The sequence below is a fragment of the Lipophrys pholis genome (assembly GCF_963383615.2).
Source record: "Lipophrys pholis genome assembly, chromosome: 11".
In the NCBI taxonomy this organism is placed as follows: domain Eukaryota; kingdom Metazoa; phylum Chordata; class Actinopteri; order Blenniiformes; family Blenniidae; genus Lipophrys; species Lipophrys pholis.
The window spans coordinates 24,385,755-24,408,752 of record NC_137631.1 but is presented as its reverse complement, the minus strand read 5'-3'; the positions used below and the strand labels follow the sequence as shown (position 1 = coordinate 24,408,752).

The following is a 22,998-nucleotide window of genomic DNA, read 5'->3' as shown; positions in this document are numbered from 1 at the left end:
GTGGTCCATGACGTTAAATGTAGATAATAAGGTTCGGAAAGGATTACTCATAGAGTTTGCTGTGAGGCTGTCCAGAACACACTGACTGGAAATGAGGTTGTTTTTTTGATTTTTTTACATTTCCATTTACAACAACACTTCTGTGTTGTTATTCCACTGTTTATTTGAACACACTCCCTCTCTTCTGCAGTTAGTGTCCAGTTCTTCAAAAGCAACCGCCAGCTCAGGATGAAGGACAGTTAAAAGTCAAATTTCTTTTTCTTTTAAATATTTTGCCATTCTTTTATTTCTATATACACCCATATATCTTCAGTGAAGAGGAAAATCACAACTTCTTTTTTTTACTCTTCCCGCCACAATTCTCATCTTCTTCACTGTCACTGTCCTTTTCGATGGTGTCATGTAATGTAGACTGAGGCATTGACGAAATGCGGCAACGAGAGGCCGAGCGACACGCGGACATGGCCAACGGCGTGTCGCCGCCTCTTTCCGGGCCACAGCTGGAGGTGGGAGAGGGAGGAGGCAGGGAGGAGGAAATGGATGGCTGAGAAGAGAAGAGAAGAGAAGAGAACTTTGTCTACTATATATTTCCAACTCTTGTTTCTCTCGATCGCTCAAGTTGTGGTTGTGTTTACCTGCAGCGAGACACTGGACTTGTTGGTCTTCTCCTTGACTTTAGCCAGTGCCCCTTTAAGTCCAGAGGATTTCTCGGTCATCTCCAGCGCTGCCCTCAACAGTCTGGGAGTTTCTGTCCTGGCCAGGGCCGCAGGCACCTGAGAAGCTTCCTTCGCCTCTTCTTTAGGCTCAGGTTTCTTTCCCTTATTCAGCATCTTTCTGTTGGTGGGAGACGTGATCAGACTAACCGTCACTGTGGTCAATAAATGCATTCTGGCAGAGGTGCAAATGAAACGACCGTATCCACCAGTTTTGAAACAATGGTATTTAGTGATCTGAAAACAGATATGTTGGAACCTGGCTTTCTTGCGGAGCATTTTCTTGGACTCGGGGTAGTGGACCAGGATCTCATTCAGGTCTTTTTTGTCCAGGATGAACAGATTTGCAAAGCCATGAGCAATCACATTGGCTGTACGTCGGTTTCCTCCTCCAACTGCGAGCAAGCTGTCAATGAAACAACATAGATTCACTAATTAGAGTACTCAAAATCATGAGATAGTTCATGATTCTGTCTGACAAGGTTTACTGCACATAACTGTTTGTGCTTGTGAGTCCTGCTGATATCTTGTTGTGGTTGTGTGTTTTTTTTTTACTTAAATTTTATTTTATAGTAAAAACAGCCTGACATTGCGTCCTTCTACACTTTGCACAGAACAGAGCAGATAAGCTCTGCTTTATGCATCTCTCCTCTTACACTGGGGCAGCAGCTGTCAGAGGAGAGAAATCGACATCACCTCATCTTCAATGGAAACCAAAGCCCAGAATTTTCCACCACTGAGAAAATCCTTTTTTTTACAGAAATGAAATTACGCAAACACAAAGTGCAAAGAGGAAAAACAAGTGTTGTGACTACAGTCTGCTGAATAATCTCTGAAGCTCACGGGCAGACATGAATCTCCAGTTTGAACTCTTTACCTGATCTCTCCAAAGACGGATCCTGCTCGCAGCGTGACAAACACCGTCCTCCCATCGGGGCCGCCGACCACCTGCACCTCTCCTGCCTTTATGATGTACATCTCCCGGCCTACTTCACCCTGAGCAAGAGGGGGAAAAAAAAAAACACAAGCAAGCAATGAGGGACGGAGAATAAACAATCAGTAAAATAATAAAAAATACTGACAGGAAATCGTACCTTCTTGCAGACGTAATCCCCTGGTAGGTAAACAACAGAGCGAAGGCTTTTCAGCATGTCAAAAATCATCTGCCTGTCACAGCCCTGTCAAGAAGGGAAACAGACACACATTGATTACGCCAAAACAAAACCCCTGACATCGATATCATGCAATTTAAAAGCGTTTCCAACCTGAAAAAGAGGGACTTTGCTCACGATGGAGTAGTTGACATCGATGGCAATGTCCAGACGCATTTTATCAGGCAGCTGAGTCAGCAGCTCCTGCTCGTCTGAGTAACAAAACCGTGAAGGTGAAAGCACGAATTAATGGAAGGACTACATGTCTGGGTGCCAACGTTCAATGTGAGCGTGCTTCCTACCCAGCATGCCTTGTGATTGCCAGGTGTAGTTGTACCAGGTTTTGACTCGGTTTTGGACGTCTTTCGGGATGCGGTAGGAGGACATGTATTTAATGGTGTTGTCCATGCATGTGCGGTAGTAAGTTTGACCGGCTGTGGCCGCACCAACGACGTCACGCATCTAGAAAGCAAATGTCGCAATCACACAGTATTTTCTTTTTACATTGCTGCAACATTTAGGAAGCATTATTGTTCTTACTCGTATTTGACATAATAGGTCTATAAGTGTTTTGGTTAGGTGAACTGTTTTGGGACGTTTTAACATTTTCCTGGCTCGGATGCTTGAATTTATTTAGATTTGATAGCTATAAAATTGTTAAGAATTTTCCAATGACTGCCAGGTTCTCTCATTTTTTGCTAGTGTGTTTTAATGGTAGTAAGAACCACTGTGTGGTCATGATCAACAACCGTGATGGTGACTAATATATGGACACGAGGCACTATTTTCCTGCTTTCTGGTACTTTTCAAATTTTAAAGATATCATAAACTACATAGACGTTATAGTTATGAGAACAGGATAGAAGTAGTGGGGTTAAGGACAGTCTGAACTTTCATGTAACATGAGCAGTTCAATATTTTCAAGACAGATTTGAGGGAGAAAAAAAAGATATTGTAAAACAAGTCAGAAAGTAAGAAAAGTCACTGTGCATGAAAGGTGCAAGACTGAATTTGAAGATTCATTTATACAATTTCCACAAAATCTTGCATTTCTATTCGATCCAATGAGTCCAAAATGAGAACTGTTTTTATCTCCACACTAAAGGCTTATAAGCTGTTTGGTTATTTATTGTGCTTTTAACGATGATTAGATATTTGAAATGTATTAGTATGCCTGTTTTGCTCTCTACTTACCTGTCCGATCATGATCGAGAAAGCAAAGACTCCAACAAAGTAGTTGATGAGCTGAAAGACTATCTCGAACAGGGTGGTGGGGTCGGGCAGACCCCCAATGGTGATCAGAGTCTTCACTGCAAAGTAGTAGCAACGGATATAGCTGAGCAGAGAAGAAGCAAGAGAAGATAATAAATTACGAAAACAAATCCGTTCCAAACAACAGCCGTGTGTGTGTGTGTGTGTGTGTGTGTGTGTGTGTGTGTGTGTGTGTGTGTGTGTGTGTGTGAGTGTGAGTATTTCCCACCAACCTGTTGCCCTCGCCATTGTAGACCCACTTGGTGGATCCCAGTCCTGTGAAGGCAGAGCCCCAGTAGTAGAGGCAGGCATTACAGTGGAGGCAGTACAGAAGATAGGTGGTGGTTCGTATCACCCTGAGAGACAAAGAACAAGATGTGAAATGAACGTCGCAAAACCAGCTGTTTGTTCCACCATGTGCACGTCCATCCTCTCGTACTTTATACAGCAGAGAGAAAGCAAACGTCTCAGATGTTTCCTCGTCAAATACAATCCACATCATGTATTTTTGGAGGCAACAAAACATCAAGATAAAACGAAGTGAGTCGTAAATGTTTTCTAGTCATATTAAAACATATTTAATCATACGATCATCATGCCAATCATGAACTGAATCAAAAGAAAGTATTTGGATATTTTATTATTTAAAGTTTATTGGGTTTTTTTCCACCATATTTTTACTGGTCCTGCTCACTTGAGATCAGATTTGACTGGATGTGGCCCCTGAACAGTCTCCTGTCTTCTCAGCCTATTTCGCCCACAGGTTTCCTGCTTCGCTGGTTTCGCTCCAGTTGCGCACGCTATCGTCATCGTGCTTCATCCTCACTGTCATCCACAGAGTTTTAAAGCTTTTCAATGGCTTCCTAACAGCAATGTCTAGCACCCGTAGGCCCCTTCTCATTAACCCTGATATGGTCACAAAGAGGTTTGACCGGTTATGGCATCCAGCATGTTCCTCTAGGTTCGGAGGACTATTAGACCGCAGATATAAGACGATTAATATTTTTCAAACCTGTATCTAGAAAAGAAAAACAAACGGTCCTATAGTTTGAGAAAAGGAATAAGAGTAGACATTAATGTCATTAATTTGCGACTGACCTGTAGATGTAGGCTTTGGTCAAGATGGCTTCGAGGCGCTCGTTGAAATCAAAAAAGGAGTTGATCTGTAGAGGCGTGGTTACAGGACACAAATATATTTTTGAAGTTTGTTCAAGGGACAAACATGATTTGTACTTTGCAGTAAGAGTGTCACCTTCAGCAGTCTGGGTAAGCGGAGCAGAGGGTTGATGCCAGTTTTAAAATAGAAGAGCTCCAGAGGAACAAGACTGGCCACATCAAACTGAGGAGAAGATACGATCCAGTTTCAAAGAGAGAACAGAAATGCAGCAAACACTCATTTCATTCAGGACTCTCTTTACCTTAAAGCGTTTGGTTTTCATGTAATTCTTTCTCATGTCTGTTTTGTCGCACTGCAACAAAAACGAAATTCATTTATGAAGAATGACAATGGTTGAGTCATCGATATGTTATAAACTGTGTCACTCTTTAAATCCACACATTACTGATTCCAATAGTGCTTTTATTTCTTATTCCTGTCTTCTGCTTGACCATTTTCTACAAAATAGTACATCCCCATTTTCGGTGACGACAGTACATCCTCTCAGATTCTAGTAAAGGGTGTTACCGTGTACTTTACAAACACTGTCAAAATAGTAGCACTGCCTCGTCTTTTATTCCTACAGAGCCCCAGACATAACATCTGAAATGAAATTTTAAATTGTGGCCACAAATGAATGATTTATGGCCATGAAAGAGTAATTTACGCCCATGAAATATTATTTGTGGCCATGAAATACTAATTAATGGCCACTAAATAGTAATTTCAGACCACAAAATAGTAATTTCAGACCACAAAATACTATTTTGAAGGGCAAAATAGTAATTTGAGGTCAGGAAAAAGCAGTTTGTTGCCAAGTAATCGTAATTTATGGCTATGCAATAGTAATTTGAGGGTATGAAATGGTCATTTGCACCCATGAAATACTATTTTTGGCCAAAAAATTGTAAATTAAGGCCACAAAATTATATTTTGAGGCATGGAATAGTAATTTGAGGCCACAAAATAGCAATTTGAGGCCATGAAAATGTAATTTGGGGCTATTAAATAGCAATTTGAGCCCAGGGAAAAGTCATTTGTGGCCACGAAATACCAATTTATGGCTAAGAAATAGTAATTTGAGGTGGTGAAATAGTAATTTTTGCCCATAAAATCCTATTTCAAGGCCATAAAATACAAATTTGTGGCCATTAGATAGTAGTTTGAGGCCACAAAATATAGATTTTGTTTGCACAATTTAAAGTTTAATTCAAGATATCGTATCTGGGGCTTCCCTTCCCATTGTGTCTGTGCCTTTTCTCTCATGTCTTTGTCCATATTTGTACAACTATATGTCACATTTGTATAAAAAGGACACCAATAATAATGACTTATTGCACATTTATATAGTTTTTCTCACCACAATGTCCCCTCCTCGCACAAACTGTAGGCGTGGTTGGAAAATGGTGATGTCCAGGATGTAAATCAGGTCGCACAGATAGTCAGTCAACAGCCAGTAGTAGATATTATCAGGGGTTTGGTAGGGAAAGGCCCAGCGTACAGGGATGAACCACACGTTCCAGTTCCAGGCCAGAGACACCAGAAACATCCACAGCACATACATCAGGTCTAACAAGAGAGAGAGAGAGAGGAAAGAATGAAGGAGAAACCAAACCAGAAAAGAAAACAGGTCAAATAAATAGAATGGTTTACTCAAGTGTGGATGGAAAGCTAAGAGTTTTGAGCAGCAAGCATCGGCCATGAAGGAAGTGTCAAATACTAGTCTGTTTATCACAGACTGATGATTGGAGTGAATATGAACATGTTCTAATGGTACATTATGAAGCCAAATTAACACGATTTGGAAAATATTGCGGAGAATGAAAGAAAATAAAAATAAAATCTTCCCAGATATGAAGGAAAGAATGAATGAGAGGTGTGTGCACTTACATGATGGCACAGCTGCTCCATCTTTACCCAAACCTCGATATAAAATTCGTTTAGTGTAATTGGGAATGATAACTAAACAACAAGATGCTCTCATGAACTGTTTCCCAAAGAAGAAAGAAATAGTTTGGAATTGTGGTGGTTGAAAAAATATCAAGTCACCAGAATTGGCTTTGGTTGCTTGCCACCCATTTCTCAGTGGATTGGGTAAAGACCTCGGAGAACTAAAAGCAGGTATTCATTCGGTCGGGTTCTCACTGGTAAAAGGGTCGATGCTGGCAGGGAAGCGGAAGTGCATACAGGCTCGCATCCATCGTGGCGCTTTCACCTTGCAGCAGTGGCTCGACTGCTCCTCCTCAGCCTCACTCTCCGCTGCTCCTTCGGTGTCTTTTCTCGATGGACCTCCACACACCTCCTGCTTCTCCTCAGCCGGTGGCGGAGGTCCGGGATCAGGCGGAGGAGCTGGAGCCCGAGGAGGAGCTGAGAAAGGGAAAGCCAGAGAAGTGTGATGGTCTATTCATCAGCTATGTACTTTTATTAAATTTAGGGTTTTGGGGAGATGGACTCTAAAGGGAGTATGGGTATCTGTCAAATCCTGATGAGCTGCTGGCATTCGGGATTATTGAACATTTGGAGGCTTTTGCATGACGAGCAGTTTACTAGGGGTTGAATGAGGAACACCGTTGGGACATCTTCGGGGATAATAGCAGTCCCTGCTTCCACTCACCTGTCTCTGTGACGGCAAGAGGGCATTTTCAGGCTACTAAGATTTTAGTGTGTTTGGATCCGTCTGGTGTTTGGGTGTAAATGGCTGGTAAGTCGACTGGGTGAAGCTGAGCCTTTTAACCTGGAATTAAAATGCACTTTGACACTTTCCAACCATCTACACGAGTCATTCCCGCCTGTTCTCGCCTGTTGAATTATCACTAAACGAATAAGAAGAGATGAGCACTCACAGGGGACGATGCTGTCTTCATCTGAGCTGTCTGGGTCGATAAGTTTCTCCTTGGCCTTCTCCGTTCTTTCTTTGAACATGCGGACGAGCTCCTGAAGCCGCTCGTTGACCACGGTGCTGGTCTGACTGGCTGAAGATGCAGGACGTTCTTTCAGACTGACCCAAGTAAAGAAAGGAGCCAAATATAAAACTGTGCATTTTCGCCATGAACATCCATGTTTACCTGAGTCACTGTGTCACGGTGTTTGCGTGCGGTCACACTCACATGTCGTCTGTGCTGTGCAGGCTGGACTGACTGGGCCAGGCTCTCACAGGTATGCTCCCTTCATCATCGTCATCATCTTCACTTTGAGAATGCAGTCGCCTACTGTTAAGGTTACATGGAGACAGGTTCACTTTTCTATCTAAACTGGAATTGGATGTGGATTCACGGCACATTATGTTAGTTGGTGTTCACAAAGACCACATGGTGGGTTTGAGTGTTTTAGACACAATCTGAATTTACGACTGTGTGCAGATGAGTGCACACTAATAATGGTGATTGAATAAAATACGAAGACAAGACTGAGACGGATGGATTCATGAATGGTGTTTAAATTTGTGGGACAACAGATGGAAATTAGCATTGTGCTAAATCCGGCATATTTACAGTAGCCTCATGAAGAGATGGCTTGTTCACTAATATACACTGTCCCGTCCAAATAAACAAATAAATGAAATGGACGGCACAAGTAGAATGAGGGTTCATTTTCTTACATCTTCGTCCAGACGGTCCTACGATTCCTTCCACCACTGTCGTAAATGGTCAGAACAGGGTTTCAAAAAAAGGGGGGGGGGGGAAAGGGTGGTTTGCGTTTGTGCCAAAGTAGTACATTACAATAAACCCGTAAATCACCCACAGCACACTCACAAGTAGGGGGACACAGTGACCATGCACATGCAACATTGTGATGCATTTGTTTATTGACTTTTGCTACATCATGACAACGAGCGTACAGTAGCCACAAGCAAAAAAGCCAAACAAAAGAAAACACTTCACAAGAGAACAGCACAGGAAACACAAAACGGGAAGCACTCAGTACCTTTCCAAACAATTCCAGCCCCACCGTATTTATACCACAAACTGTGTTCTGCATAAACACCTTGGGATGATTCACTCGTGTGCAAAAATGTTCACTGCTGTTGCTTTTACAATTCCTGATCACATGATCAGATGGAAAGCAAAGGACTGTCTGAAGCAGATATTTTCAGAATGTGGGAGGAGAGTCACATTCACAGAGCTTAACTACATTGCACCCACTCCAAAGTAATTTTTGGTTGAAGGCCAGAGGTCTAAAACTGAATATCAGATATTGATGTTAACAGCTCTCAGGATCTATAAGAAATGATAAACATACTTTTGGTGCTTGTTAGAGGTACCTAATTTAGTTCAACATTACACTTAATAACGATATAATAACGTAATTTTATTTGAAAACAATTTTTTTTGGGGGGGGGGGGGGGGGGGGGGGGGGGGGGGTTATAGTTTTTTACCCATACACATTTCTTTTCAATGTGGTTTCTTCCTACAACTTCAAAGAAAAAAAAAAAAAAGAAAAACCATGCAGGAAGAGGAAGCTCTCTGACTCCCCAGATTTTTACTGATGCAGCTCCTACACTTTGAGAAACACACTGCTGTCAAGGAACTGACTTTTTTCACACTTGATTTTGGCAGAACACTCAATGAACACATCCTGAATAGAAATGCTGCACAGCTGGAAAACGTACAGTAGAGGGCGGTAGAGTAAATTTCAAACAATGAAGGCGCACAAAATAAAGCATTTTGTCCCAAAATAACACACTTAATGATATATTAAATCTCTGTTACACGTAGGACACATTTCCCTCAGAAGAAATACTGGACTCAAAAAAATGGATGTTGTGTGATCAATAGCGATTCGGTTTGATCTCCTTTTGGAACAAAATGTTTCACTTGCATGTAAAAGAAGAACTAGCACATTGAGAAGAAAAACAATCCCAGCGATGCTACTTTCCACTTTGTATTGTGTAATGTATTGCAATGAATGCAAGTACACTATACAACTATGTATTTACTTTGCCACTGGTGGAACTGGTTATTGTTTAAAGAGAATGAAAAGCACACAACCACAAGGAGGCAAAAACAAGATACGCATTTTTCTTACTCTTTATCTCCTTTACTGTTGAGGAACAGCAGCAGGAAGAGAAAAAGATTAGAATTATTTCAATTTAGATCCATGTTTGAATTCCTTGTCTTTTGTCTTACACTGCACATAAATTCTACCACCGTTGTGGTGACATATTGCGGAGCACAATTCTCATGAATCTTTGTTTGGTGTTTAATAAAAAATGTCATCTTTTCATGATAATCTATGTAATTTTTTGCACATGCCGCTATGATTTACCTCTGACGCCCTCCTGATGGGGTTACAGGGACAGTGAGGGTTGTAAGTTTGGGATCCTGGGGGGTGAGGTTTTGGTTGATATTACTCTGATCCTCCCCTGTTTCTCCTCCTCCTCCTCCTCCTCCTCCTCCTCCTCTGGCTCCTTTTCCTTTTCTCTCCTGATCAGAGTCCACATCTTCAACGTTAACGGCTGGACGGAGGCTGAGGCTGGAGCTCTCTGGGGAGAGTGACATAGACAATATGTTGTTTGTTATCCTGAACAGATCTTGTTTTGACATGATTAGTTCTGCACAGTGTATCAACACTCAGCAATAATTGAGGTAACTCCACTTGCAAACACAGTGTAATTGTGGCATGTCAACGACTGCAAAGAGGAAAAAAACAGCATTACAAGGAGAGTGACAGCAGGGCAGAGCAGGATAGGCAGATTTAGAGAGACCTACACCGGACTAATGCAAGAGGATCCAACCTGAACTAGGCCATGCACGAGAGTCCCCTGACGGCAATGGACAAGCTTACTCATCTGGTGAGCCAATCAATTTGGTTAATCTGCGTCATGATACACTGGCACACGCTTGTCTTCCTCCTTTAATGCAAATTGTCGCCTGTCAGTGTGGCGCCTCTCTACACAGTTTTCCACTGTCAAAGTTGTGAGGCTTCAGGCAAGAAGCATTTTGCACTTTTCCCAATAAAACAGTTCCCCTTCTAAGGCTTAGTTTGAAAAGACCTTACTTGAGAAGCGACAAAACAGGAGACAAACTAAGCGTTAAAATCCACAATCACAAGACAGAAAGGGCCAATTTCTTTAAAAAAAAAAAAAAAAGAAAAGAAAAACAGCATGCACACAACTCTGAAGACAATGTCAGTAAATGTGTCAGGGCATCACTTTTTTTTTTTTTTTTAATAAATACTTTCAAAAATGGACTTTCCTCTCATCGTCTTTCAAAAAGAATATATATATGTGTATACATATATACATATTTCATTTTTAATTTACTGCTCACTTCTGGAGTTTACGTACTTTGATGACACATTTTACTTGTCATTGTGGTCAGGTGAGTCCAAGGAACAATCTAAATAGAAGACAATCACTTTCCACCAATGTAATTTCACCTGCAGGTCTTATAGCTGAAACGTCTGAGTCATCTTCGATGAAGAACGCCGGGTTAGAGAGGCCAGAAAGCTTCCGGGACAGGGAGCTAAGCTGCTTAGACGGAGGACTGACGATGGGTGGCAGGCGTGAATAGGATGGCACGTTGGGCAGCTCGAGAGGGCTACCATTAGCGGAGGATGGGGACGGGGGTGGGGATGGCGAGCGAGATCGCAGCTGAGGATGATGATGAGGAGGAGGAGGAGGAGGAGGAACAGAGGAGTGTGGCCCTATCCGGTTGAGTTCTACATCTTGCTGCGTCTTGTCTTGCTTCTGTTTTTGCTGTTGTTGTTGTTTTTGTTGTTGCTGTTGTTGTTGTTGTTGTTGTTGTTGTTTCTTAGGCATCTTGAGGCATAAGGCTGTTGAGACGGTCCCGGATGTTTAGAAAGTACTGCTGCGTTCGGCTCGGGAACTGAGAGAGCTTCTGCGGGATGTTTGAAAAGCTCTGCGACAGACCGGACAGGCCTGGACCGACCGAATCCACCGAGTTCTTAGGCAGGAACTCGGTCAGAGTCTGGGCGATATTTCGGGGGACCTGTGTGAGTCTGATCTGGGAGAATTCTTGGCGTAATTCCGGCGGCAGGGAAGGTAAGTATTTGGTCACGTCGGAGAGTTGGGTGGGTAGCTTAGGCATGGGAGGTATTTTGGGAGCAGAGATGCCGTTCTCTTTGAAGAACGCGTTGATGTTGCCGAGGCACTCGGGAGTGTGAGGAATGCGCATCAGGCAGCTTTTAAATGCATCGCAGCTGACTGGAGCTATAAGGAAACATGTGGATAAGCAGATGTAGTCAGGCAAGCGAGGGCGGACATGGACACTATTGACAATGAAACAGTAGTAGTGCAGTTCGCCAGAACAAGGTCAGGTGATAATCATGTCTCCAGCCACCAGACGACATGATGGACAGTCTAGTCTATGTGTCTCTTTTTCTGTGGTCAAATACAGTCGAAGCTGAATGTTGACGAACAACAGGCATTATACAATAAAACATCTTATGACATCAACACAACCAGTGGCTGTAATTTAATATTTCAACAAGTATAATACAAGAATCACAAAAATATATATATAAAAAAGTACATACCACCACATTCGTCCCCAGGGGCTTCCTCCTCCTGTGAAAGTACAATGTATGTGAATGGCAGAGAAGTGGTGACATACTATCTGACAAAAAAATATATCCATCTTAATGAAGTTCACTTCTGTGCTGCTTCAGTTATAAATGATCAATTAAAAAAAATTATTCCAAGCGAGGATAACTGACATTTTTATCTGTTGGGATTCAACCTTGTTAAAGGGTAAAAGGGCAAAAGGAGACTGAATCTGATGGCAGACCTTAATAAAGTCATACAATTTGAATGATATCTGGAGGGAATCACTTAAAATGTACAAATCATTAAAATTACTTTTTCAGCAGCCTTGTCAGTCTTTGAAACTTCACCGTCTCCTGCTTTCTGTGGCTGCTTGGTTACAGGCTCAGCTTCTAAACCATCTTCTTGGGTCTTGGTCTCAGGTTCAGGTTCAGGTTCAGGTTCAGGTTCAGGTTCAGGTTCTGGTTCTAACTCAGGCTCTGGCTCTGGCTCTGGCTCTGGCTCTGGCTCAGAGGATTTCTCTGGTTCAGGATGTGGAGGTGGAGAAGGTGAGGCCTGCTGTGGTTCTTCTTCCTCTTTTTGCTCTATATGTTCATTTGAAAACCCAGATTTTTAAAATGGTTAGAGTATTGAACACTTGACAGTATACATCCAGTACGTAACTGGCTTGAACCATGATGAATAATAAAAAAAATCTTCTTCACCTGGTTCCTCAGCCTCTACTTTCTGTTCTTCCTGAGCAAGGCTCTCTTCCTTTCTGTTGAACAATACAGGATAACACAGATGAGTATCCTGGCAGAGGGAGGAGACGCAGGCTTTTCCCATTAATCATACGACAAACAAGTTAAATGAGAGTTTGTTGTATTACGAGGGTATTCGAGTACAACAAGGGATAGGCATGCGGGTGCAAAGGAACCTTTCAAATATCCCCATAAAACAGATTTTACTTTACATTGCAATAGTCATTGCAATCAAAACATAAAAACATGCTCAGATATTTTGTATTGAGAGGCTGACACATTACAATGTGTAAAGCTGTTTGGTTTTGTTATAGATTAGTTTAGAAATATATATATATATATATATATATATATATATATATATATATATATATATATATATATATATATATATTCTTAAGAACCCACAGATGTAAAAAAATACAAAAAAATAAATAAATATTGAGATCACGAATACAATATTAGAATATACAATCTAAAAATGCAGATGAATGCAGAATAATTCAGAAAGTTAAATTTAATGATAAATATTTTTTGCATGTTCAACACATTTGAATACCACTCACAAGGAGTTGTGCAATGTTTTGTCATTAAACTTTACGTCGTTTGTTGATGTTTTGATTACAAAGAGATCCATTAAAAAAAATTTTTAAAACATCTTAGCAGTTTCACAGAATTGTGTGTTAGCTTGTTTATCTCTCTGCTTTTAGCATAAACAGGGACTTGGTCACCAGCAGGAACAATTTAAACCTGAAACTGTTTGTTTATTGTAGAATAATAATAAAGCTTTATATGACATTCACTACCACACGTTTGTCAATTACCCAAACACTACGTATAAAAGCGAGGTTATGACACAATACTCACTTTTCCCGGGAATATTTGTCGATAAGTGCAATTATCCGACACAAAACGTCCACGAGGAAATAAAACACACACGCGCGCGGGTCAAGTTACTTTAGATGTTTTCGAAAAACAAGGAGGGAAATGTTCTGTTAGTACATCTCCGGCCATTATGTTCCCTGAAGGCAGCAGCGGCAGCAGCAGCAGCAGCGGCAGCAGGTGCTCACCGTTGCCAGGGCAACAGATCCGCGGGGGTTGCTAGGACACGGTACTGTGATGCTGAGGCGGCGCGCGGCACACATCAGATAACGAGAACCTGCGGGAATTGGGCACAGCTGACGAGCGCGTGGCTGTTCCGCTCTGCACGATGCTACGGAACTCATGAGGCGTTCAAGGATCTCGGAACTTGGAAAGTTGTGAGAAGGACTCGTCAACATGCAGGGAAACGTCAAACAGGCGTGCACATGACTCTGTTGCACAAGAAGTCAGAGATACACCGAGGAAGTGAAAAAAAAACTTTCTAATTAACCGAAAGAAGTATAGATATACTGTTTTCTTGTTCACATTATCACATTAAAACAAACAGTAAACTGGATTATTTAAGACAGGAAAAGTATTCAGCTTTCTTTATATTTTTTTGAAATCTATTTATTTTTCCAGTAAGACATGAAGTAGAGCTATCATTTCATTGTATCTTTATTTAGGTGTGGCATATAATTATTTCAATCCAGAGATTTTGAATTTACTTTTGTGCTGTCAATTATCAGAGATTATTTTAGGCATAATAAAGCATGTTGAGTACTACTTTGAGTCCTATTTTTTTTCCTATACTTAAAATTGTTATTTAGAAATTACCCCGAATATCAATAAATGCATAGCACATATTTGTGGGAAAGCCTTTGAAAAACAAGGTATTTCAGATAACTTTAGGTGGACTATTTGGTTTACGTTTTTGTTACCTGCATTACAATCTCCATCCTTTAGTATTAATATAATATTTTGGGGGGTTATTATTGTTTATAGTTGCAAAGCTTGTGTTTAAGAACAACTGATGGTTCAACTGCCAAATTTATATTAGATGCATATAACATTTGCAACCGCATACATATATATAATATATATTTAGAGGCATAAGTAGTAATGGATCATTAAGATGCTTATCTAGGCACAGCACAGGAGGAGTACGCTACATGCTAAGTGAAAGACTAAGAGGATCCAACAAGTCAAACACCAAGTCGCTCCCCCGTTTGTGTTCTTACTCTGGGACTTCACACGGCTCCACCTCACTGTTCATTTCTTCTGGCTCTGGAAGTCTGATCATAGTGAATACAAAGCATCACATCTCTCCACATGTAGACTCTTGATTGCCAAAATATTAAAAACTGCCAGACAAACTTTTCCAATCAAGCTTGAAGGTCTTACTCTTCATCTGGCTCCTCCAACAGCTCTTGACTCCCCAGTGAGAGTTTCATGGACTGCCCCTCGCTGGTCATTTGTCTGATGGCCATCTCAGCTGTCTGCCGGGCAACTTCTTCAGCCATTCTGACCGTCTCGAACCTCTCCTGAAGCAGACTGAATGAGGGGGGGGCCGTAGAGAAGGGAGTTGTGCTTGTGCTTGTGCTCGGTTATTTAGAAATGAAATATAACCTAACAGAAAACATGTTTAGGATCGTATCATTCCGAGGAAGTTCTCACAATGAACTTCCAATTACTTGAATGATCAGCTTGTTCTTCACTACTCTTACCGTTCCTCCATTGTGGCTAAAGCCACGCCTTCTGCTTCCTTCTTGAGGCTTTCTACAAAAGGCGTCCAGCGGCCTGTCTGCGTCTCAGCATCCTCCTGAGATGTTTTTGTCAGATTCTCCGACTGCTGCGGCTCCTCATCACTCTGAGGCTGGATGTTGTTGGACTGCGCCGGCTGTGGCTGTGCCGCGGGGGCTGGCGGAGGAATCTGACACATGGAAGAATCCTTGCGTTTCGGCTGGCCCTCGTTGTCCGACTCCACATCTTCCAGGACCATGTCGGGCTTGAGCTTGTCTGAAGCTACAAAGTTGAGATGCGGATGAGTTTGCTTGTGATAAATTACAACAAAGTGGTGGATGACGGCATGTAGTGCGACTTAAAAGTCATTGAAATAAATAAAAATAGTAACATAGTTTAATTTGTAATATAAGCCAAGCTGAAGCATTAAGTTTTAAGCTTCCATTACTTTCTGAACGGTTAATTAAGGAATAATGAATCAGTCCTTAATCTTGAATAAAGACTATGCAAATTGGTGTAGTAATTAGCAGAGATTAGAGTCTGAAAGTTATCTTCATACATTAATAAATGATATTTAGTTTTTGATAAACCAACAGAATTTGAAGAACCAGTGTAGAAGATGAATGAATGGATTAGCAAGTTTATGCTCAATTGTGGTTGTTTACATCAAAATTTGAATTCTGAAAGTCATAAACGGGTAATTAAATGGTGTAATTTTATATATGGGTGTCGTTCAGTATGGATTGCTGTAACTAAATCCGTAGCTATAATGAAAACAACATGTGTTCCGGTTCACACACTGAAACTTTATTAGTCTTGCCTTTTACTTGCATTACAAGTTTTCTATTTCTGTCTGACCAAATGTGAATCCTTCAAGTCAACTCCAACAACACAGCACACCTCCAGGCCACATTTCACAGTCCCAAACCCAAGAAACAGATCAAGTGGATCAAATCCGGCCCGAAACTTCTGCTATTACTCTAACAATTGTGCAGTACTGCTGGAAAAGGCTCACACATACTACAACATAGTCAAAAAAAAAAAAAGGAATTCACTGTTTATTGAGCACAAAAATAAATATTATGTAGTGAATAAGATGAAAATAGTATATGTACATAGATATACAGACAGATTTTTACTTGTTACACAACAATAAATGATCATAGCTGCCAGTTCATTATTATTTCTATTAAAAATTTGTGTTGGGATATAAACATACCATGTTTTACAAATATGTTTATAAGTAATTCATTGACCAGTTTGTATTCTTTTTTTTAACTTTTTTTTTTTTTAACGGGAATGGCTGGAAAACGAGTTTATCCTTTATCCTTTTGATCTTTAATGTGAAAGAAACAGAAAATGTTTCGATTGTCAAAAACAAAATGTGCAAATTCAAAAGACAAAAACGCACCTAACTATGCTAAAAGTAACACGTTACACTTCTTAGTTATGCCATTTTACATTCGTTCAAAACTGTATTGAGTACAGTAAGGTGAGTTGAATATATATATATATATATATATACTCTTGTATTTTACAGCTGCCTATCGTTTCTGGCCGAGCTGCTCACTGAGCAGTGCAATAAGTCTAACTGTCTGTAAGTGTGTGGAAATCAGAGCGCCCCCCCCCCCTCCCCCCCAGTCGTCTCCTCCTGCTGTTTAAGGGGCTCGCAGCGCCTTCCCCCCTGAAACAGAAGGAGAAGAGGGACTGAGTTAGGCTCCGACCGTCCGACCAAAACACCTCTTCAAAAACTATGGGGGGAAAAAAAAAAAACAAGAGGGCGCTTCAATAGAAAAACACAAGCGTCACTTTGCACTCAAGTCTAAATGAACAGAATATAATGGAAGTAAAATATGTCCAGCGTTTTTGAGGAGACATTTTCATCTAACCCTAAGCATTACATTTAAGAAAACATTATTCGATGTTGATCCACTTGACTGATCTGTAAATTGTGGCACTCTGGAGGATTTGCACTTACAGGACTGAAGAAAACTGGAAGGGGGGGGGGGGGGATTCTATGAGAATAAAAACACAAGCTCACCTTTCTGCAGGACCTCTGTTGCACCCTGAAAAATGGGGAAAATGCTGTTAAAATTGACGGTAAAGAAGAGTAAAACTGATGAGAAGCAACAGATACCTGAGCATCTTCTTTAGGTGGAAGAGCGGGCTGAGGCAGCTTCAAACCCAGCCCTGACACAAACCAGCCGACCACACTGCGAAGAGACAATGCACAAATGGGTTTAGTTTTTTTTGTGGTTTTTTTTTAATAAGCACAGACGCCAGTAGATTCATCTTTTTCCCTTCCAATAAGACACTTAGATAATGGGAATATAGGCTGAAAAAGGCCTTTAGTTTAGGAGTCTGGATTTGCATTTTGGTTTATCGACGTTCCTTAAAAGCTTTGAAAATTCACACCAATATTATTTCTGGAAACAAGAAAGAATTTCATGGATTATTTTTAATGATAGATTATAAAGCATGGGAAAGAGTCTCAAAGTTACTAATGAATGAATTTAGTGTAGCTCATGCAAAAGCTTGAAATTGTAAGGAATGGTTAATTTATGGGGTCAGTTCTGAAATTCAAGTAAGTCTCTTGTTATGTTATGACATTTATGCGTACTATATGGAGGTATATCCCCTCTTCAGTGACGCGTTATCAACGCCCCCTCGATCCAAACTTACCCAGAGGATTTGCTGTCAGTATCCAGTGAGATTCCACTGAGAGATTCGGGAGGTGGAGAAAAGACTGCAGAGCCCAGAAAGATAAAGGAGCGTTTGAATACAACATGAGAAATAATACAAAGTTGAAACTTGACTTTGACGTAGATTTTTTTAATTTTTATTGTTTTCAAGCCTGCTTTACTTTTGTCGAGAGAGGAGCGAGTGGACTTGTTTTTTGGTTCCATGGGCACGGCACCAGGGGGCACTGGCTGAGGGATTATCTGCTTAATCCAGTTCACCATGCTGCAGTAGAGAAAGGGAAAAGTTTGAAATGTCTCCCTGAGCATGAACTTGGGTTTGAGGGGCACAAAAATCCCCTTGACATTGTATATTGTAAAGGTTCCAGTCAGTTTACGCATCGGCATTGGAAACCACCGAAAGCTCATTCTACACGGAAACACTTCACTACGTGTGTCCACAAGTGTTGATGTGAAGTAGCTGATACTCACTTTGGAGGAAAATGAGGGTTCGAAACCTCTACTTCTGACGCCTCATCTTCGGATACCATTTCCACCACAGGGATGTGTGGAAGAGGATCATAATCTGGGAAAAAAAAAAAAAAAAAAAACAGACCGGAAACAAACAGTGAATTTTAACACAAATCCTTGAATTTTGCATTTGCAAATGAACCCATAACAATAATGACCTTGAACGAGCAAAAAAACAAACAAAAAACGTGTTTACCTGGCATAGTTTGTACTTCATACACCTTTAAAAACACAAAAAGTGCACTATAAGTAAAGATGGTACAAAATGAAGTACATCTTTTTAAGAAATTTGACCTTTTTTTGTTGTATATGCAAAGATTAAATTAGCTTAAACTGCACCTCCTTTATATTTACTCCCCTTATCTTATTACCAGTTATCAAAACAACCCAAAATAAACCTTTTTATTTCTGACTTGACCGCAACATGAAGAGCGTGTGTAAAAGGCAGTGAATTCGAAGAAGGGGTTTAACCTGGATAAAGCCCCCCCCCCCCCCCCCCCCCCCCCCGTAAACTCCTAAACTATAAGCTTAATCCACACACATGATTAGTCTTATAAGCCTGTCACAGAGTATTAAGTTGCTTCAGTCAAACGTCACTCAGGTCAAAGATTCACAGTCACACGGTGGCGCTGTTTGGACGGCTGACTTTGATATTTGACAACAGGGTCATTCATTGTGATTCCGGAGAGACGGTTCCTTAATGAGCCATTTTAGTGACGTATTTCTGTCTCACCTCCGTGTGCTCTTCAGCGTTTGGTCCCTCTTTGTACTTGTCATCCGGTTGAGGTAAAACTTTGGTCAGGCCCTGAGCGACCCAATCTATCACCCCCGGCCTGGCAGAGAAACATGTGTGTATTTAACACTTGTATTTTCATTTTTCTTAATGATAAATACAATTCCAATTTACAGAATCATAGTACCTTTCTCCAGCCTCTCCTGACTGATGTATGGTTAAAAAAAAAAAAAAAAAGACGAAACAAAGATGAGAAGTTGTAGATCAATCTTTTAATCTCACTTGCAGTTAATTTATTAAAGAATACAAGAAATTCCTTCATCAAGTAGCATTTTGGCAAATTCACACAACTTTCATGTGGTTCATGATTTAAGTTATTGATAATCATGATGATGAAAACTACAGTCAATGTATCCTGAAGATGTCATTTCACTACAAAATGAAATATGATGATATGGTCTTACACATGGAAATAATACTCTCCAGTTCAACCTTTGGCAAAAAAAGGTGAATCCCAAAATGCAGATTCTCCCTGTTTGTGTTCAATCATGTCAAGTTTACACCTTTAAAGTTACTGTATGGACCTTGTGTGCACTGACTTATCTCCATGCCTTTCTTGACATTTCAATAACTTCATGCTGAGGTTTCATTGAAACGCTCTCAGGAAAGATGCACATAATTAATCTGAAACCTAACTGAACGCAAACATCTGCCTCGTGTCACAACACCTTCAGCCAGTATTTTTGGACATATTCCCGATTGGGATGTTTTGAGCGTGCTCACCCTGGCGTCAGAGTTGGCCCTGCTGAGTCGAGGGGAGTTGGAAGGCTGTGGCAGTGCGCTGACGAACCCATTGGACAGCCAGCCGAGGACTCCGGTCTGGCCCTGACTGCAGAGGAGGTGAACACAGACAGAGAGACGTCCGTACACACAGGCTCAATCTCTCTCAGGCATTCAAGGACACGTGGACAGAAAGACTTACCCGTCCTCTGAAGCCTCCTCTGTGTTCTTCAGTGGAGGACTTGTCACTGTGAAATACATCAACTCAGCCTGTAAATGCTTTCTGAAGTAATTCAGCAATACATCAAAAAATATTCAAAGGTTTTCCTGTTTTAAACAAATAATAGGAGAAAATCACCTTTTCTTTTTTTAAATCAATTTTATGGTTATTTTTTTGGAGTTGCACCTGTATGAGATCAGTTTTGACTATTTTTGTTGTGTGTATACATCCATCTTCTACACTGTTTTTATCCTACATGTGAAGTAGAAGTACAAGAGAAGTGTTTAATAATTCTTACCCTCTCTGTTTTTACGGCGTTCCTGTAAATTCAGAGAGACAAAGAATGGTTAAATAACAACACACAAGTGTGTGTGCGTGTGTGTGTGCGTGTGTGTGTGTGTGTGTGTGTGTGTGTGTGTGTGTGTGTGTGTGTGTGTGTGTGTGTGTGTGTGTGTGTGTGTGTGTGTGTGTGTGTGTGTGTGTGTGTGTGTGTTCGTACAGCAGGACTCTTTGGGGACTCTTCTGACCCGAGACCTTCGGGGGGCTGAGGAACCACTTTCACCACCCAGTTAAACATCCTGTTGAGACACACACACACACACACACACACACACACACACACACACACACACACACACACACACACACACACACACACACACACACACACACACACACACTGTGAACCTCTCAAAAAGCCCTTCATCAAACATTGTTGATCACACTGATGATAATGATGATAACTCTTATTGGCTAATTCCTTATGGCCTCATTAAAGCAGCCACTTCATCTGTCAGACAGAGAGCCCTTATACCCAAGCTAATGAGGCTTGACAAAAGATATTTACCAGCATTATTTTTCATTTTTACAGAGGAAGCTTGTTTGATTCCGACCTGAATTGTCGCTTCTCGTCAAACACACGCTCCGAGGAGCTTTGACCTGTCAGTTACCCAATTAACCCAAAGACGAAGCGGAAACCGGGTTCAAGACGACACCAAACTCACAAGTCAAAAGTAAGAGAACATTAGAAGGCAGAGGCCTGACCTTGTTCAGCCAGCAGTGGAGCATAAGCTGATTTGTGGGCAGGTTTCACAGTCAGTGGATTTCAGTCAGATAATTCAGTTAAACACAGACATCTGCCCAAAATCTACAGGGAAAGGAAATTCATAAATAGCCCTGCAAACTGAGATTATATAGAAGCCCTTAGGGTGGGTAGGAAAGCCATTTGGTCCAAACTAATCTTCGATATGCATTTTATTCTGTGTTGTAGTTTATCAGCTCGTTCGTTTAATCCTTTTCAGAAACGGGGCAAAGAGTCACTGAGCCTCCAAGATGTCCTGCAACTGCATGCAGCCACAGCACACAACTTCCTCAATGTCACTTTCCTCACATATTAGACACAAGTAGACAGAGCTGGGCTGAGGTAATTCCAGGCTCACACCATTGTTATCAAGGGTTCAGCATGTGATGCGAAGATGCTGGTGGTGGAGAGATCTTTTTTTTATTCGTGATTGAAAAAGTTTTCTCTATAAAACGCTGTTGTACACTAGTGTTTTTCACATTTTCCAAGTCATGTTGTGAGTCTGCACCGCCGATAACTAATAACTAATCTGGCATCTTTAGAGTTAGGTTGTAGTCTGATTTATTGGCACTTTCATGCATAAACTCCTGCAGATGACCTTTTATGTACAAGATGCAATGTGGCTTTTGTTTTTTACAGAAAAATTTACATCTTAAAAACTTTCATCAAAACTTTCCCTCGAGTAACATCAGACTGCTCTCACTAAACCACTCTGCCTCCAGCTTTGTTTTCCAATATTACCTCATTTGTTCTTAATCAAACAACCCCATAAGAACATACGCTGATCGCAGACTTCACATAAGCGCTCTGACATTCCCTTTTTTCCCCCTCCAGCTCTCCACACGGTTGTTCTAAGCGCAGAATAACAAACTTTATTTACCCTTACCTGCTCGTCTACAGGTGGTTCTGCATGCCGGTGGTGTGGAGATCCAGAGTGCCGCACAGCCAGCACAGATCTGCTGGGATTTCCACAGCGTCTGCTTGGGGCTAACAAGATTAACCTGCAGCATCTGAAGGTCAAGGCACAATCCTGGACAGTGAGCAAACGCAGATTAACGGCAAAGAGACACATCGTCAGGACACCATCCCTAAACCCTGCAAACTGTTATCCCAACAGGGAAAACAGCAGCGAGCAAGCAGCCGGCGGGTCCCACCACCAGGGATTGTGACAGAAAGTGCAAATGCAAAGTGATAACATCTCTATCAGAAGGAGACTTCACCAGAATTAAATCTTACAATCTAAAATAACATATTTTTAAATATTTGTTTTGATGGTAACAATATATCCAGGGGACTTTTTCTTCAGGCCTAATATAAACTTTATATTGGGTTTACAGATAAGACATTACATTTATTCAATACAAAATGAATTGCGTTTGCAAAGTGAGCGTGTCCTCATACGATGGCGTGACCTCGCAGCTGGGATGTGGGAAACAAGAAACAAGGTCGCCTCCAGCAGTGCTGCTTTATGTGGATCAGAAAACAGCTTGTTATCACAACAATGATCCTAAATAAAGGAGAACATAAGATAAGCAGGTACAATTTATTTTCACACTACATTGATTGCATTTGCAATTGCAAATTGTAATAAAGCTTGAACGTAACAAATGGTAAGTCTGGCATGGGAGGGCCTCATAATTTTAAGCCAATGAGGAAAAATTAGATGTACATTAGTACATTACTTAATTTTCACCAAAACGTTCTATTATATCAGGATGGAGTGGTTTGATCAAATCAAAAGTTTGTACTGACATGTGGTAAATGGAAGTTTTTACTTTGACAATTACGATTTTTTTTTAATCAATAGCTTCAACAATAGAATCCCACCATGAGCCCCAGTCTGCCCTTCAGGTTGA

General features: G+C 41.0%; 1 protein-coding gene across 1 annotated transcript; it reads right to left on the bottom strand.

The window, feature by feature from the left end:
* Window positions 1–325: 325 nt before the first annotated feature.
* On the bottom strand, window positions 326–22,100 carry LOC308116568 (uncharacterized protein; the record flags this gene model as incomplete). The annotated part of the gene is made up of 38 exons (XM_080474819.1): window positions 22,029–22,100; window positions 20,561–20,639; window positions 20,360–20,381; window positions 20,044–20,089; window positions 19,845–19,950; window positions 19,249–19,268; window positions 19,062–19,161; window positions 18,525–18,549; window positions 18,290–18,383; window positions 17,983–18,083; window positions 17,802–17,865; window positions 17,257–17,332; window positions 17,161–17,185; window positions 15,104–15,401; window positions 14,781–14,930; window positions 14,618–14,671; window positions 12,480–12,532; window positions 12,091–12,359; window positions 11,769–11,799; window positions 9,537–9,753; window positions 9,297–9,311; window positions 7,870–7,905; window positions 7,379–7,480; window positions 7,115–7,269; window positions 6,417–6,638; window positions 5,632–5,840; window positions 4,534–4,584; window positions 4,368–4,454; window positions 4,214–4,278; window positions 3,349–3,471; window positions 3,059–3,200; window positions 2,167–2,326; window positions 1,979–2,076; window positions 1,808–1,891; window positions 1,591–1,709; window positions 973–1,119; window positions 636–834; window positions 326–544 (listed from the first exon to the last, which is right to left on the bottom strand). Exons 2-38 carry the CDS (start codon window positions 20,636–20,638, stop codon window positions 326–328), a joined length of 4,062 nt encoding a protein of 1,353 aa, XP_080330945.1. The 5' UTR covers window position 20,639; window positions 22,029–22,100.
* Window positions 22,101–22,998: the final 898 nt, after the last annotated feature.